Raw genomic sequence first — 17,036 nt, 5'->3', positions numbered from 1 at the left:
AAGATTTTTTTCTTGTGTTGCAGGTGACATTATCTTCAGAATCTACTTACGTTCAGGATCACTGGTTTCCTGCTCACTCTGCTCCTTGTTCTTGTAGAATGGGAATTTTCGTGAAAAGATGAAGCTCTTTTTACGCTTGTCATTGAATGACTGTGAAGGAGAAAAGGCATGGGGCAAAAACAGGGGACGTCTAATTGTTGTCACACTCATGCTGACACAACAACTAGTTTGTAAAAGCACAGAGAGCTGTAGTGACGCAAGGGGACACTCAACAGAGGCGCTGGAGGGTTCGAAAGGCAGACTTGACTTTCAAGGAGTGCCAACTCTTGATAATGGCGCCTTGGGAAAATGGTTTTACAGTCAGAACACTCCTTGCACATAAATGGTGACCGGGGATGTCTTAAGGTGGAAGATCCAAACCCATCCTGGTAACTGAATCTCTTCAAAATTCTGAATCTTCATTTACAAATCAACATACTTTTCCAGTGTTAAGATCACACTAGGCAATATCCACATAAAATGCTATATATTTCTCACTTTATCACTGTTAGGCATAAAATGGCTGACTATTAAAAAATAGGTTTTTCCCTCATTGTCTAGCTGTCTTAAAATTGAATTTGTATTAGTTCAGCTTGGGTTTAATTAAAACTGCACAAGGAAGCAAGTGAATTTATGATATGTGATAAATATAGTGTAAAATTTTAATTCAAAAGATAATTTTGCCTCACATCCTCATTATGGACTACCTCAAGAAGCACAGAGAGGTTGAGTCCAATGCCAGTACCATAGTTTTTGTTGGTGACAGCCAGCAAGCAGTCAACCAGACACTTCTAATATGGTACTTACTTAGTAATCACCCAAGCATAGGGGAAATCATACTCACTCATCTACATTTTGGTAAAGGGAAAAAATTAGGATGAATATCTTCAAAGTACAAGCCATCTATTAGTTTAAATGAGACTGGATTAAAAATAAAATATTTTATAGTATAGTTATTGAAACACAATCACTCCAGTGATCAGGCCATGCTTGTTCAGTAGATTTTTTTTTTAAAGAAAACTCAATTTATAGCATGGTAGCTGTTGTTACACAAATGCTTTGTGGGTTGTTCTTTGTGAAATGGGACCATTCAAATCTTATTAATTTCATATTTTATAATGTTTCAAAAATGTCTCGCCAGCCTGATTATCATCCACACTTGGCTGATTTGAATCTTTTAGCTGCTTAAAACCACTAGAAAATATCTCCAGGGAACAGGGTTTCTTACTTGCACAGGTTTTAAATTGAATGGCCAATGGCATAGTGAAAAGGGGTTAGCATTGGCCACTGGCAGGAAGACATGTGGAGCCAGCAAGGTTACAGCTTGGAAGAAATGAGTACTTCTTCGTTGAGAGATGAGCATTTTGTCCCATTCATGGGACTTAGTTATGTGCCCATATTAATTAGAAGCTTGACAAAAAATTGGTGCAAATAAGGCATTGGTTTTGTACTCTTGTGCTCCTCTATTAAGTTAGTACTGATCATGTTCATTCAGGAAACACTGAAGTATTGAAACATCTTTCACTAAAGTCAGAGGAGCTAAATTTTATGCCAGATCAGGAGCAATTTTATATCTCATATTAAAGCACTACTTTCTTGGAACTTAAGTCTGCAGACAGCACCTGTGTTTAGTAGAGTTTTTATCATAACTTGCAATTGAGAACTGGCAGCCATAGACAAGGCTGGGAAGTGCCCCCATATTTTCCTTAAAGGAACATTACATATTCTTGCATCACTCCAGTGTCATGCCACTTTTACATTTCAAGCATATTTAAACTCCAGTAACTGAAAGTAAAAGAAAAAATATCATGTAAGATTAATGGCATGTGATATTGCAGAGGGTGTTAGACACTAGTCATTAACATTACAGATGACTTTTCATGCAAAACAATCATGAAATCTCATGCAAATACAAAATTATGCCAAGAGGATTTGGAAAGCTAGGGGTGTAAACACACAAACACAAACAGATGGATAATGCAGAGGCTTCTAGGACCCCAAGTGGTGTTGCATGCAAACCACCTCATTTACATTGTCTCACGGGGAAAAAAAAATGAAAAGGTGTTGTATTTGATTAATTCTTTCATGTTTCAAAGCAAGGAATGTAATGTGTTAACATTTCCCAAGTATGAAAATGTTGTGTATCATGAGTTCTCTGATCGGACATAATAATACTGAACAGCACACCTTTTAAAAGGACAGAAAATACATGATATCCCAGAAGTAAAATTATATAACAGTATTATGAATAAATGCACTTTGATTCCTTCCTGTGTAACATGGAAGGCACTGGACCCTTTCATGGTCACACTTTCTTATATGTATGAATGCAAAATCAAATCACCCATTTCAGTTCACACAGATTTCAATGTTTTGCAGGTAAGATCTTACTGAATTAACAGTAACATTAGTTAATGTTAACATTTTGACTTATAAAGGATTACATGTGGTTTATAAGGCTAGACATGTACAGTACCATAATATATGCTTTATTACCACTGTAATTTTTCCTTTTAATACTGAAGAGAAAATTCTGCTACATGAGTGCTGGGTGAACAGAATAAATTTACCATTTTTGCTATTTATGTAACACATGGCTCTAAAGTAAAGGCTAGTTTACAGCTCTCGTCTTAATTGTGCCTGCTCAGTGCTGTTTTGTCTACATTACAGCATCTTCAATCCCCATGTGTTGCCTTCAAGGAGAAAATTTCTTTAAATAGAGATTTTGAAAACACCAATCAAATGTGGCCTGTGGTAAGTTGGCATAGGAAAGAATTCTACTTTAGAATTTGACCAAGCAAAAATTTGTGTTTATTGAGCATTGAATTACCAAATTTAGTTCTAAGGCATCACATCTGATCTACAGGCTAGCTTCATGAAGCCTGCCTCATCACTATTCCTATTTGTATCCAGGGTTGCTCAAATGGTGATCTGTGAAGTCAGGAATTGAATTGGTTGCAAATGTTACTGTTCTATGAGTACAAATTTCTGAAAGCCAGGCCTCCTTCAAGTTTATATTTAAAATCACAAGCAATTGACTATTGTAAGTCACACCACATATTCTGTCATTCCTGGACAGTAATGGCTGGTGGTTACTTAGGCCACAACATGTTATTGGATTCATTAGTATCTCTTTAGGTTATTTTGCTACATCTTTCTGTCTTAGATAACAATTCATGCAGTTGAGGGCTCAAAGCCACTCTTGTTCTTACAATATTGTAAAAAATGAAAGGAATTTTAATAAGACACTTTAGACACAGCAATCTAAAAAATTTGCTAGTTAATAGAGAAGTGAAAAAGTGGCTAGTTAATAGAGAAGTGAAAAAGTGGTGTATACAGGGTAGATAATGTGGTATGGAGAGTAGGAAGTGACAGTTGATGGGTATGGACTTATTTCAGAGTAGATAGAGATGAGTATGTGGTGATGGTTACATAGCCTATGAATATACCAGGAAACACGGAGTTGTGTATTTTAAGGTCATGTAACTATATCTCAAGAACGCCATTTAAAAGAGGAATCCTTGTACAACCCCATACCATGGGTTGAAAGGAAACAATCATATCAGGTTTCTCATTCAACTTGGTGTAAATATGTTATGTCTTTAATTGGATGCTCTCCAACTCTTGTAGTCTATCATATATATATATATATATATATATCATATATATGTATATATCTGTATGTAGAAATCTATATATGTTTCTGTTGATCTGATTCTGTCCTATCTCAGTTAAGTGAATACCTTTCATGTTGTGACAGACATTATAACACTCATGTCGGGAGTCAGCATCTCATCAGTGGGACTCAGAAGCCTTATGATTGGCAGGTCAAATAGTATGAAACTTCCTGGATCAGCCCCACCATAGAATGCTTTGGTAATCTTGTGTAAGATAAAATGCATTATTCATAAGGAAGAAAGCAAAAAGCTCAAATCCCCTCTTCTCTACTTAAATCCCATGTTCTTGAAGACAAATGTCATGTGTTTACCCTTCATATCCAGAAAACCCTAGAACTAGGGGCCTATTTCTCTTGTTGTTGTTGTTGTTTTTAATCTGCTAATTCCTCAGCTTCTATAGCTCCATAATGTCACCTTTGTAGATAATGGTGTTTTCTGGTGGAATTTAAACTTGTACATGGCTCAAATATGCTTTTTTTCTGTGGTTCCTCTTATTTTGATAAATATTTATTTCTGGGGGAGCAGTGGATCCAGGAGGGAGGGAAGGTGGTGGGTGGGCACTGGGAAGAGTGGAGGAAGGGGAAGCTGTGGTCAGGATACATTTATTGTATGAAAGAAGAATAAATTTTAAAAATTACTTGTTTCCTCATAGTTGTGTTTATCTGGAAAAGCTGTTTAGGCATCACTTTGTATTATCCAGATAAGTCATTTTCATGCAGAAACAGAATTGTAAAATAAAATGTACTAAAGAATAAGCAATAATATGGCCAAGATCAGTTGTTGGATCTCAGATTAAGACTTGGGAGCATAAAAAAGTACCCATTCAGAAGTCCTGAGCCTCCTGACAGAAAACAAAACCTCACTGAAAAGAAGCCCTCCTAAGTTCTACTAAAACAAAGCTTCAGATGAACCTATGTTCAAACCTACAGCTTTCATGATCAGTTGACAAATACAATGGATTTTCCATGTTTCTTTGATTTCTTTATAAAAATACAACAATCAAAATCTGAAGTTTGGAAAACTCTGTAGGACAAATATATATATTTGGAATATAGCCTAAGTACATCTGAAGGAAGAACAGTTAAGGGAACATTGATATTTTCTTGGCAGGCTAATGTGATACAAGTATAACAATACTGAAACCATTTGCTTTAGGACCGAACAAATGAATAAATGCAGGCATGCTGGCAACAAGAGTTGTTATGGTCAAAAAGAGGATGGTTGAAAGGAAAGGAAGAATCTTTAAAAAATTTAATTTCTTCTCTAAAGAAGCCCTGGGTGTGATGATAGTCTTGTAGCTGGAAGCATATCTAGCATCCACACCACAAAATGGGAATTAATGTTGTTTGGCTGGAAGCAATATTTGAGCAAAACCTACATTAATTGTGATGTGTGTAAAGAACATCAAAGCCAAACCCACATAATATGAACAATGGGCACAATGAATCTGAGAAGAAATGTGTGATGCCATTGAGGCTATAAAAAGACTTAACCAAACAGGGTAAATGAAAAGCTTTTCTTTATAGGAGAATCCAGGGAGAATGATAAAGCCAGGAATCACTATTCTCTAACTACCACCATAAGAGAAAATTCATTCAAGAGTCATCAGTATTTGCAAGTCCATGAGAAAACAGGATATTCATCTTTTCACATATTCAATTACAAGAGTAGCAAGAAATAGCTGTATGGTGGAGCAATCTGTCAATGTCAACTGTGGGGCAGACAAATTGACTGGATGTGTTTCTTGAGTGCAAGGCCAAAAAGTATTTGAAGCCATGCGGTATTCCTGCTCCAAAGGTAACAGTTCACACTGATGGTGAAGAAATGGGCATTTCCTAACTAAAATGCATCCTTTTTAGATGTCAATGTCATGACAACATAAAAAGCTAAGCAATTGTCCCAGAAGTGGGACAAGCGAAACCAAGTGTGGGGTGCTGGATCAGGAAGGCACACAATGCATAGTTTCTACAACTTCCTGTCAACATTGTTCAGGGGATTGTAGATGGGTGTGTAATTTTTGAGTAAAAGGGTTCTATAATTCTCTTCCTGCTTTTATAATGCTTAAAATTTTTCATGAGGTGGCTTTAAAAAGATAAATCATGAAATATGTATATAGATGTTACTAGTTGACTGGGGTGTGTGTGTGTGTGTGGGTGATTCTTCCTATAGCTTTTCTTTTCTTTTTTTTTTTTAGACTCAAAGCAGTAACAGGAAGTAAAGCAGATAAGGAAAGGAAGAATGAAAGCCAGTCCCCTGTGAGTGCTGGGGTCCAGTGGAGGCAGCAAAGAGGGTTCATTATTCAAAAAAGGTGGCAGCTGATATTTCCTGACCTGAAAGGACAAAGTTCCTAGCATTCTTTGCTTAAGAAAGAATCAAAATCACAGGATCCATCATTCTACAAATGGCTGTGAAAAATAGCATCCTAAATGAGTTCTTCGCTCCCCTTTTCTACTTACATTATTTCTGGGTCTGGTATGGTCATGCTATGTAAAAATGCATTACTTAGGGCAGTAGTCTAGAGAGCAAGCCTAGAGTAGTATAGCAAAGGGCTGGCTGAAGCATATGCGGACTTCACAGCCACTCTGGTGTATAGTAAGTAGGAAGGATAGCTGTATTCTCAGGCCCAAGTCATCTACATCAGGGATATCATCAATTCTTCCCAAAGAAATTTAAAATTGTTCACCATCCTTCTATATTTTTATCAAGCTACCTCTACCCTCATAGCAAAATCCACTGATTGCTTTCCTTTGAATACACAAAAAAATCATATGTTAAATTTTGATGATTTTCCCTATTCTAGACATGAGGAAGCTATGTCCTGTGGGCCAATTTGACCCATTATGTGATTTTGTAAAATGGAGTTTTTATTGGTGCACAATAATGTTCACTAACACTAGAGGGACCAAGATAAATTCTAAAACATTGATATCTAGTCTTTTACAGAAAACAAACAAGCAAAAATCTAATGATCTAAATCGCTTTATTTAGAGTCATCAATGACCTCTAGGAAGTTCAGTTCAGAATTGTTCTTTTACTTTTTGAATTTCAATCTACCTACTAGACATGACTCATCCCATTTCTTTTCCCCAAGACACTTGATGGGTGGTACACATCTGTATCTTCATTGCCTTATTCCTAATGAAACGATTTCTCCTTAGTCTCTCTCTCTCTCTCTTTTTTTTTAGCTCAAAACTTCCTAATTCTTTACTAGCTCTTTCTTACCCTTTCATTCATTTGGAAGAGACATAGGATCAATTCTTGACCTTTTTCTTTTTTCCTCCTTCACCCCTCTTATTCCCTCCTCACATACGCTCCATAAACCATTTATCAATGGTTGATTATATCTAAATTTAACTCCAGCCACATTTCTTCAATAAAATCCAGATTCATATACACGTGCCTGTCTACCACCTCTATTGTCTCATCAACAGCCCTCAAATCTCATAATCAAATTCTTCCTGTTGTGGAATATTATTTTAAGATGTGTTACATTTGTTTATGCTGTGGAACATTTGTCTTAATGATGCAAAGATGTGTTGCATTCTTTTATATTGCATTTGTTTAACTTCATGAAGTGTGTTACTTTACCCGTCTAAAACATCTGACTGGTTTAATAAAGAGCTGAATGGCCTACTAAAGAACTTCACAGTAAACTCCAGCTGCATCTAGATAACAACCAATCTAGCCACTAGGAAGTCCCATAATCCTCATGGGCTTGCAGCCTACTTAGATATATATTCTGAACTCTCTTCAATGTTCTTGTTCTGGAAGCATATCTCTTGGCATCTGCCAGGCAATACTCTGGGTTCAGTAGCCAGGATCCATCTTAAGTGAGCTACTTTATGAGTTTGAACTGTCTAGGGGCCAGAAAACTCAGTGTAGTGCCATCTATGGGACTCTACAGACATTTCATTGTTCACTGGTTTGGAGATAGCTATTCTACAAACACAAACTGGTCCATAAGAGTGGCCTAAGCTTGCTCCCTGTCCTGCACTGTGAGAAATGGAGGGCTCATGAAACAGGCAATGATAACTATAGTGTTCCTTCATTCCCATCAATCATGGAGTACTGCTCTAGGGTGAGACATGTTGGAAAACATGGGGACGTCTATGTTCAGCTCTGAACCACATGAGTCCATGCATGGCTAGCAATACCAGTCTTTAAAAAAAATGAAAAGGCCACAGTGAAACCCATAATCTTCTGCAGTGAATCTATGCTAATTAAGTATTTTTTCTCTTTAATTTTATTTATTTACTTATGTTTTTTCGAGGCAGGGTTTTTTCTGTGTAGTTCTGGCTGTCTTGGAACTCCCTCTGTAGACCAGGCTGGCCTCAATCTCACAAAGATCTGCCTGCCTCTGCCTCCCAAGTGCTGAGATTAAAGGTGTGAACCACCATCACCCAGCAGTATTTTTTCTTTTTTTTTTTTTAAATGTGAAAATATTTAAATGATGTAGCTCAGACTGGTCTTGAACTTGTGATCCTCCTGCCTTCACCTCTTTAGCATATACTACTGGCTTGTGTCATCATAACAGCCTAACTATGTGTAACGATTTATTTCTAAAATGTATGTGTTTCTGTGTCTCTGTGAGTATATGCCATGTGAGTAGGTGCCTACAGATTCAGAAGAGGGCACTGGAGAATTTGATGCTAGAGTCATAGGCAGTTGTGAGCTGCTTAGTATGGGTGCTGGGAACTGAACTCTGGTCCTCTGGAAGAACAATAAGGGCTCTTAATTACTGAGACATCTCTCCAGTGTCATTGATTAAAAGGAATTAAAACAATTTAAAAGAGGAATATAAAAATCTTAATGAGATCTAAGACAGCACATATAAGCAATTGAATGGAATCAGAAAAATGATGCATGATATAAGTAAAAAGTTCAGCAGAGCAATAGAAAGATGTTTATGAAAGACCCAAAATAGAAACTTTAGAAGTGAGGATCTCAATAATCCAAAATAAAAATATAGTCGACAGACTAAAGAACAGACTAGGTAAAATGGAAGAAAAAAATTTACACAAAAACAGGTCTTTGGAAATATTCTAGTCACACACAAAAGAACACATTTAAGACTTTGGGACCTCATCAAATGAATGAATACCTATGCTTTTGGAATTCTCAAGGGGAAAAATATAATTGAAGGTATAGGGAATAAATAATAAGAAAGTGGAAAGTTCAGAAATCGTGGAGAAGATCCAGATATTCAGGTACAGCAGCATGAATATGATCCTAAAGAAAGATGACCAGAGAAGTTCCTTTCTCCATCATCTTTATACTCATTGAACCTTCAAAGTACAAGAAAGAGGGCTAGGGATGTAGCTTAATGGTAGAGGGTTTGCCTAGCATACATATGGCCCAGCGTTCTGTATAGAGTGAAATGTAAAGACAATGTATGCGTGCACATACATATACATAAAGTACAAGGCAAACATGTCTAAGTACTAAGTGACATTCATGGCTATCCCCATCAGACTGAAGCAGATTTCTCAACAGAAACTCTCCAGTCTAGGCAAGAATACATAGAATGAGTGTTCCAAGTGATGAAGGAGAGTGCTCAACCCAGCACAGTCAGCCTCTGGAAATGATTAAAAGCAGGTTCCCCAGCACTTTTCGTTCCATATCTTTTAGATTCAGAGCATGGTAGACATTCAATTTTTACTGAATGAATATAAGCTGAAGTGTTGAGGGATGAGTCCCCTCAGAAGCATGGGGAGAGATTTTGGGAAAGGCAAAGCAAAAGAACATGGTTTGAGAGTCTCGGTAGAAAAGAGGCAGTAATAGAGGAGCGAGAAACACTCTGTGGAGCCATGTTTCTGTTTGCTGCATTTCTCTTCAGTGAGCATGTCCTAGTTTTGCTATTGCAGTGTATTTTATCTTGTAATTTTTACGCTCAGTGATCTGATTTATTCTTGGATGCCTTTTATTACTGTTAATAAAAATGAGATGGCTTAGCTATTTGCTTGTATGTGCCACATTTTCAGCTGTATCTACGATTCGATTTTGGAAAAGTTATAAAGAATTTAATAGCATTCACAGTGTCCATAAAATGTACCATTTAGTTTATCCTTTTTAGTTGTCTCCCCCAAGTTTATTGTCTTTCCCAATTAAAAGAACAGTTTGCTCAAAAACACCTCTTCTGCTGCCTGGGGAAATGCTCCCTCTCAAGTGTTTGGCTTGCAAGCACAAGGACCTGAGTTCGACCCCTTGAATCCTGATTGGGGTGTGTGAAAAAAAGCTGGGTACTGTGGCATATGCTTGCTGTTCCTCAGTGTTGAGGAAATGGAGACAGCAGATTCCTGGCACTCCCAGCAGCCAGTCTAATCTAACTGTGAGGTCCAGGCTGGTGGGATACCCAGTCTGAAGAAACAAGGTGGGTAGGCACCTGAAGGAGGACAGCTGCAATTCTGCTTCGACCTCTGCATGCACTACACATGTATACGTGCACACACCTTAACCTGCCCAACATTCCAAAACCATCTTTTCTGCCACAAATGGAAATGTCCTTCTAAGAGAAAGTTCCAAAGAAATAGCAGAATAAAATATCTGTTATCAGAGAAAAGCAAACCTCCTTTAGTGTTTCTTTTCTAAAAACTGTATTTTTTCAATTTAATTATAGTGGCAATGTAATTTTAAATCTTGATTTTTGTACTTACTATTGCAACATGTATGACCAGAGGAATGTTGTTTAATTTCTAAGCCTCAGTTGTAGATACTTAAATGTGATCATGTGTACAAAGTATGGCAGTAAGTAAGCGCAATAAAGCAGAGCCAATAATAACAATAGTGGCAGAAGCCCTTCTCCACGTGTGTAAGCATCAATTTCAATGAATTAACAGAATGAATTTAGAATTCAACAATATAAACATTTGAGAAATTATCAAAGATATGACATGCAAATAAAAAAAACTCTCAGTCAAACAATGGATTTAGGAAGAAATCATCAGCAAGAAAGAACATGCTTCTTAATAATTGGGAATGAAGACATAAGATACCAGAATTTATGAATATGAATATAGCAGTATGTAGAGGGAAACTGATAGCTGTCAATATTGATGACAAAGCGATCTCTAATTAATAGTCTAGTCTTACTATCTTAAGACACTGAAAAAAGATGAATCAAACTACCCTAAAACAAGGAGGAAAGGTAATAATATAGATTATAGCTGAAATAAAAGAAATGCAGAATACAGAAGTATGAAAAAAATGAACAAAACTCAAAGTTGATTCTTTGAAATGATTAGCAAAATCAATAAAACTTTAGCTAGAGTGACCAAGAACAAAAGAATGCCAGTCACTAACATGACAAATGAAAGGGGCTAGAGAGATGGCTCAGTTGTTAAGAGCACTGGCCGCTCTTCTAGAGGACCCAGGTTCAATTCTTCAATTCTTAGCACCTATGTGGTGGCTTACAACCACCTATAACTCCAATCCCTGGTAATCAACACCTCTTTTGGCCTCTATGGATGGGAACCGCACACATGTAAGCAATATTAAAAACAATAAATTTTTTTTTTTTTTTAAAGAATGAAGCATTGCCTGTAATCCCAAGCACTTGAGGGAGGGACAGATGAAGGAGAACCATAAGTTCAAAGTCAGCCTGGGCTCTGTAGTGAAACTGTCTTTAAAAAAAGAAAAAAATTTACAAATTCCACAGATATTTAAAAAATGTATACTACTTTGATAACATAGGCAAACAAGGGAAATTCCTAGGAAGACATGACCTAACAAAACCCAGATGTTCTAAACACACCAGTATCAACTAGGAGGTTAAATTAGTAATTTAAAAGTGATTCACACCAAATGGCTTTGACGTTTAATTCTGACTATAATAGCTTTAAAAAGAAAATATATTCATGTAAGTTTTGTAAATGTTAGAAGAGAAAGCATTTCCAAACACACTCCAAGGCCAGTGTATCGATGTTGCCAAAAGTAGATAGGAATATCACAAAGAGAGACTACAAGTTAGTGTGTCTCAACACTGTGACAACATATTTCCCCCATTTAATTTACCCCAGCTAGCTTAAACATTCCTATGCTCTCGGACACATGTATTGTTTTCCATTTCTAAGCCTTCTGTATTGTTATGAAGGTAACATTTACTACATTTAAAATTATTTTCTTAGAAGTGACCCCTAGAAGTTGAAATTTTTAAAAATTTATTTGTATTTTTTACACATTGGTGTTTTGCCTGCATCTATGTCTGTGTGAGGGTGTTGGATCCCTTGGAATAGGAGTTACAGACAGTTGTGAGCTGCCATGTGGGTACTGGGAATTTAACCCAGGTCCTCTGGGAGAGCAGCCAGTGCTCTTAACCGCAAAGCCATCTCTCCAGCCTCTAGAAGTTGAATTTTTGAATTAAACATTATGGACTAATTTTTAAAGAAATGACACATGGTCAGATTGCTTTTAAGTGATCGGTACTAATTTACATTTTCCCCTGCCACCACCTTATTTATACCCTTAATTGGTCGAACGATGGATCCTAACTGGTTTTCTTTTCCTCTTTCAACATCCCCATGTTCTCCTAATTACCTTATTATAACGTAAGGTGTTTATAAATGAAAACTGTGAGTCTGTGAGTGAAGGGCAAACTTTATCCAGGCACTTGATGAAAGAATGCTGATGTATCTGATGGTGGGGAGGTCAATTCATTTCACTACCCAATTATCTGCTTGGAAGCTAACTTTTCCAAAACCAATTATTTCTTAGACTAGCTTAAACCTTTATTATCTTTAAAATCTTAGGGTAGGAGACAATATATCAGGACATCAAATCCTAGACATACTGAACTAACTAACTGATCAAGCAACATTTCTGAGTCAAATGGCAACATTGCTCTAATCAATGGGCAGGAAGCATTGTTACAGTCATGTGGACAGATTCTTGACATGGCTTAGAAACTTTTCCCCAAATTAAATAAAAAGATAAATTAAATAAAAAGATTTATTTGTTTTTATTTAGGTGAATGTGTGTGTGTGTGTGTGTGTGTGTGTGTGTGTGTGTGTGTGTGTGTGTGTGTGAGAGAGAGAGAGAGAGAGAGAGAGAGAGAGAGAGAGAGAGAGAGAGAGAGAGAGAGAGAGAGAGAACAGGTACTGGAGGAGACTGAAGAGGGTTTTAGATTTCCTGGAGTTGGAGTTGTGACCTGCCTGTCATGGGTGCTGGGAACCCATGTGCTCTTCAAAAGTAGCAAGTGCTCTTAACAGCTCACCCATCTCTCCAGCTGATGAGACACTCAGTGTGGGTGCTAGAAATCCAACTTAGGTCCTCTGGAAGAACAGCAAATGCTCTTAACCACACTGCTAATTCTTGATTTCTATGTTAAAGTATTTCCATTTGTTTTTTGTACTCTACTGCCATTTGTTATAATTTGAAGCTTTCCTGTCAAGGTCTAAAAGGCTAAGGCTGTAGTGGCTGTCAGCATCTGACTGGCTACAGGAGGCAACAGAATTTATCCTTCTCAAATTCTGAAACCACACTCCAAGTCAAATTAAAACAATTCCCTTTGATTTTAGTATTCTCCAAATGCCTTGACAATTGAGGGAGTTCTTTGATCCCCATGATCTGGAGTCTGACAGTCAGCTAATAAAATACTGGAGGAAAAATAAATGTGCATTTATGTGTGCAGTGTTCATAGGGGCTAGAAGATAGCATTAGACACCGGGAACTGGAGGTCCAGGCAGCTGTGAGCACCTGAAACCAGGTCCTCTGAAGGAGCAGCAAGTGCTACTAACTCTAGAGCCGTCTTTCCAGCCCCTAAACAACTTTTAAATTAAAAATTGCATGTGTGTGTGTGTGTGTGTGTGTGTGTGTGTGTGTGTGTGTGTGTGTATAGGACAGAGTACAACTTGTAGGAATCCTCTCTCTCTCTCTCTCTCTCTCTCTCTCTGTGTGTGTGTGTGTGTGTGTCTGTGTGTGTGCGCACGCATGTGTATGTAGGTCAGAGTACAACTTGTAGGAGTCTGTTCTCTCCTCTGCCATGTGGGTTGGGGAATCAAACTCAGATTGCCAGGCTTGGCAGCAAGTGCCTTTACTTGCTGAGCCATCTCGTGATGCCAAAAGCCCTATTTTAATGAACCTCAGTGAAGCAACCACTCAGTATATCTGGATTCGATCCTTCCTCTGACTGTTCTGGTCATCTCCATCTTCATCTTCACAATCATCTAGTTTGGGACTTCTCGAATGCTCTCCTGGTGCTACTTTCATCATTCATCTTCAGCTTTATCTGTAAGGACTGGAATTTTGTCTGAAACATGTCTTTTGAGCTCTGTGAGCAAGCCCCCAAACAATATATAAAAGAAAAGATGTAAGTATCGGGCAATGGTTCTAGCCTTCACACTACCACTGTTAAATTCCTACCCACTTGGTAGCTACATCTCTAGATGTCCTTTGTGGATTAGCCATTCTAAGTGCTTTCTCCCTATCAACTCCTGCCAAATGTCTACAAATTGTGTTCACTTTCTTATACCAAAGTCTAAAAATGTGGAGCTAAAGAAAATGACATAGAGAAAGACTGAGCCGCTTGTCCCAGGGCCCATGCATCCAAGAGTGTTAGTCATGTGTAGCTTTGGTTCATCTCTTTGATTGCTGGTCATTTCCTCAGCACTCAGAGGCAGAGGCACTGGGATAAAGCAGGAACCAGTTCAGAGAGGATGCTTTGCCTGAGGTTTACCAGATAGCTCAATGGTTCTCAACTTTCCCAATGCTTCCACCCTTTAGTACAGTTCCTCATGTTGTGATGACCCCTGATCATAGTTATTTTGTTGCTACTTCATAACTGTAATTTTGCTACTGTTGCGAATTTTAATGAAATATCTGAGTTTTCTGATGGTTTTAGGCAACTCCAGTGAAAGAATCAACTCCATAGGGGTTGTGATCCACAGGTTGAGAACCATTGGTCTAGCACTAGGTAACAGGCAGATAAATAATGCAAGTGATACATGCTGTGACTACTTCAAGGAAAGATGCTTGCCCTGGTCTGGGCTGTGACTGTCCTAACTGTAAGAGCTTAGGAAAATCACTTCCTCTTCCCAGGTTTTGCTTCTTCCTTGTCTATAGGAAATTAGTGAGAGGACCTCTTTTATAGCATTTAAAATCCTCACTATGAAGATGATTCTTCCTGCCTCTCCAGCCCTCCCATTTTTCCTGCTTCTGCTTCCTCTCCCTCCTTCCTGCAGTCGAGGAGACAGACACTCAACATCACTGTCTGGATGGATGATGTCCCTGTTTCAGGAGCTGACAGTTGCTTTTCATCTCTCACCATTTGATTTCCCCTCCAGATCAGAGCACAGGAGGCTCTGGTGGCCCAGGAGTGACTGGAGGTAAACCAGCAAGCCAAGCACAATAATTAAAGTGCCTTTTGTAATATTGCAGAGCCTGATCGAATAACCTCATTTGAATAATTCTTGTTTCCTGCTTCAGTGAAAGGGAGGGGACTTTACAGATAGAGGAAGATTTATCCTGCAGCTGAGACTTCTGTCCCTTAGCCAATAGCTCTGTTAGGAGATAGAATGAGTCACAGGGATTAGGACTCCCACTAAGGATTCAGTTTGGGGGCAGGTGAGCTAAAAGGTGGGAGGAGAACACAACATTGGTTTCCGCCTTAGGCTCTTTGATCCAGTCCACACTGTGTCTTTCATCTGAACATTTCCTTTTAGGGTGCATCATAGTCTGTCTTCAAGTGGATTGCATTTTCTTATCTCTGTCAGGAGGAGTGGATCCTGAGCACAAAGGGGAGCATCTGAGTGGTCTAGGGGCTTCTCAGCACTCCATGTTTTCCTTAAAAATGGAAAAATTAAATACTGCTTGCTCAACTTTGAAGAATAGGAGATAAAAGAGCTGATCTGGACTTCTCTATCCTTTTTAGACTGTAGGGGGAAAAGGCAAGGAAAACATGTACATACACGTCTAGAGAAAAAAACACCCTGGAAGCTCCAGACTGCCTTCTGAGGGCACACACCAGTCCTGTTCATGCTTGCCTCGCAGCCTGACAGGCTTATTCTTGTCTCTGTACCAGACACTGGGTGAGTTTGTCACTGTAAATCAAATTAAATCCTGAGACAATACACTATAATTTTGCTCAAATGCTGTTTCTGCTTGGAAAGAGAGTTTTGTATTCACACATCAATTGTATTCTACCTGTGGGGAAATATCCATGAAGTCCTTAGCACGTGTGCCTGGGAAACAGTACTAACACACAACACAACCATTCTCTTCTTAATCTCAAGTCTCACATCAAGGGCTGAGGAATTCGCATACTAATAGAAACAACTTCATTTAAATGAATGAAGAAAATGTGGTGCATATATACCATGGAGTTTTAGTCAGCAATAATGAAGAATAAAATTGTATTACTTGAAGGAAAGTGGATGGAACTAGATAGCATCGTGCTAAACAAAATAAGCTAGTCTCACAGCAATGCCCATTTCCTAATGGTTCTAGAGATGTGAGGTACTCATATCTCCTTTGATCGCTGTAGTGGTAGGTGTAGTCAGGCACACAGGGCTCTGCCATTATCTGCACTTAATAAACAATAACTATCCACTGACTTGCCAGATACCACAGTCAGACTTCCAACTGGAAGTAGTGCATAGTGGAAACTAGGAAATGAAGGGAAGAAAGAATATAAAAACTTGCCCTTCGTTAATCAACTATTACTGAATAGGATGGAGCTAAGTTTTCTCTTGTATGTTGAGTTTAGAACAAATAAAGGACATGGACATTAAAAGGGAGACTTTTAAGGATGTGTAAGGAGGGAGGTGGAGGAAGACAAGAGAGGGTAACGTCATTGCAGGGGGTGCAAAACTGGAGCATATGTGCATGTGTAGACATGTCACAACTAAACCTACTACTTTGTTCATTAATATGCGCCAAGTCAAGATTGCTACAGTAGATACTGAGAACACAGTGATGAAATGATTGCTCAGATGAAGAAACATAGAAAAGATAGTAAGGGCACCAGGGATGGAGGCTGGGGAAGACTCAGAAACATATTTAAGGTGAGAGTTAATGAGTAACTGGGGGACTGCCACATAGAGACCTGGTTAGACCTGTGTCTGAAAGAATGGCCTGCAAATGATGGTGGGCAAAGGTACCCCCTTGACCACTATGCTTCTCCCATCCCAAGTGAAGGAAGCATGGTGGAAGCTATGCAGAGGGAGCAGAGCACAGAGTGGTGGGAGATTGTGAAGATGCCATCAGTTACAAAGGGCATGGTACATAGTTACTTCTGTTGAAGAAAGAAGGAATGGGTGAGGGGCTCTCTCTGTTTTTCTACAAGAATCACACTCAGAGTTCAGAAAAATCTCCTCTTATCAGTAACTC

At 38.4% G+C, this 17,036-nt stretch overlaps 1 protein-coding gene across 28 annotated transcripts in view; it reads right to left on the bottom strand.

The window, feature by feature from the left end:
* Dlg2 (discs large MAGUK scaffold protein 2) overlaps positions 1-17,036 on the bottom strand; it is a 1,859,766-nt gene that overhangs the window by 26,496 nt on the left and 1,816,234 nt on the right. For 18 of the 28 annotated variants that reach the window (XM_076547134.1, XM_076547136.1, XM_076547147.1 and 15 more), the window contains one exon: positions 51-150. The exons of the other annotated variants lie outside the window; for them this stretch is intronic. In XM_076547134.1, the coding sequence (XP_076403249.1) occupies positions 51-150 (100 nt within the window). The remainder of the gene's footprint in view (positions 1-50; positions 151-17,036) is intronic. 28 annotated transcript variants of the gene reach the window in all.

This window comes from Peromyscus maniculatus, chromosome 1 (genome assembly GCF_049852395.1).
Source record: "Peromyscus maniculatus bairdii isolate BWxNUB_F1_BW_parent chromosome 1, HU_Pman_BW_mat_3.1, whole genome shotgun sequence".
Classification (NCBI taxonomy): domain Eukaryota; kingdom Metazoa; phylum Chordata; class Mammalia; order Rodentia; family Cricetidae; genus Peromyscus; species Peromyscus maniculatus.
Note: the sequence above shows the minus strand (reverse complement) of the source record. Positions and strands in the feature narration are given on the sequence as shown.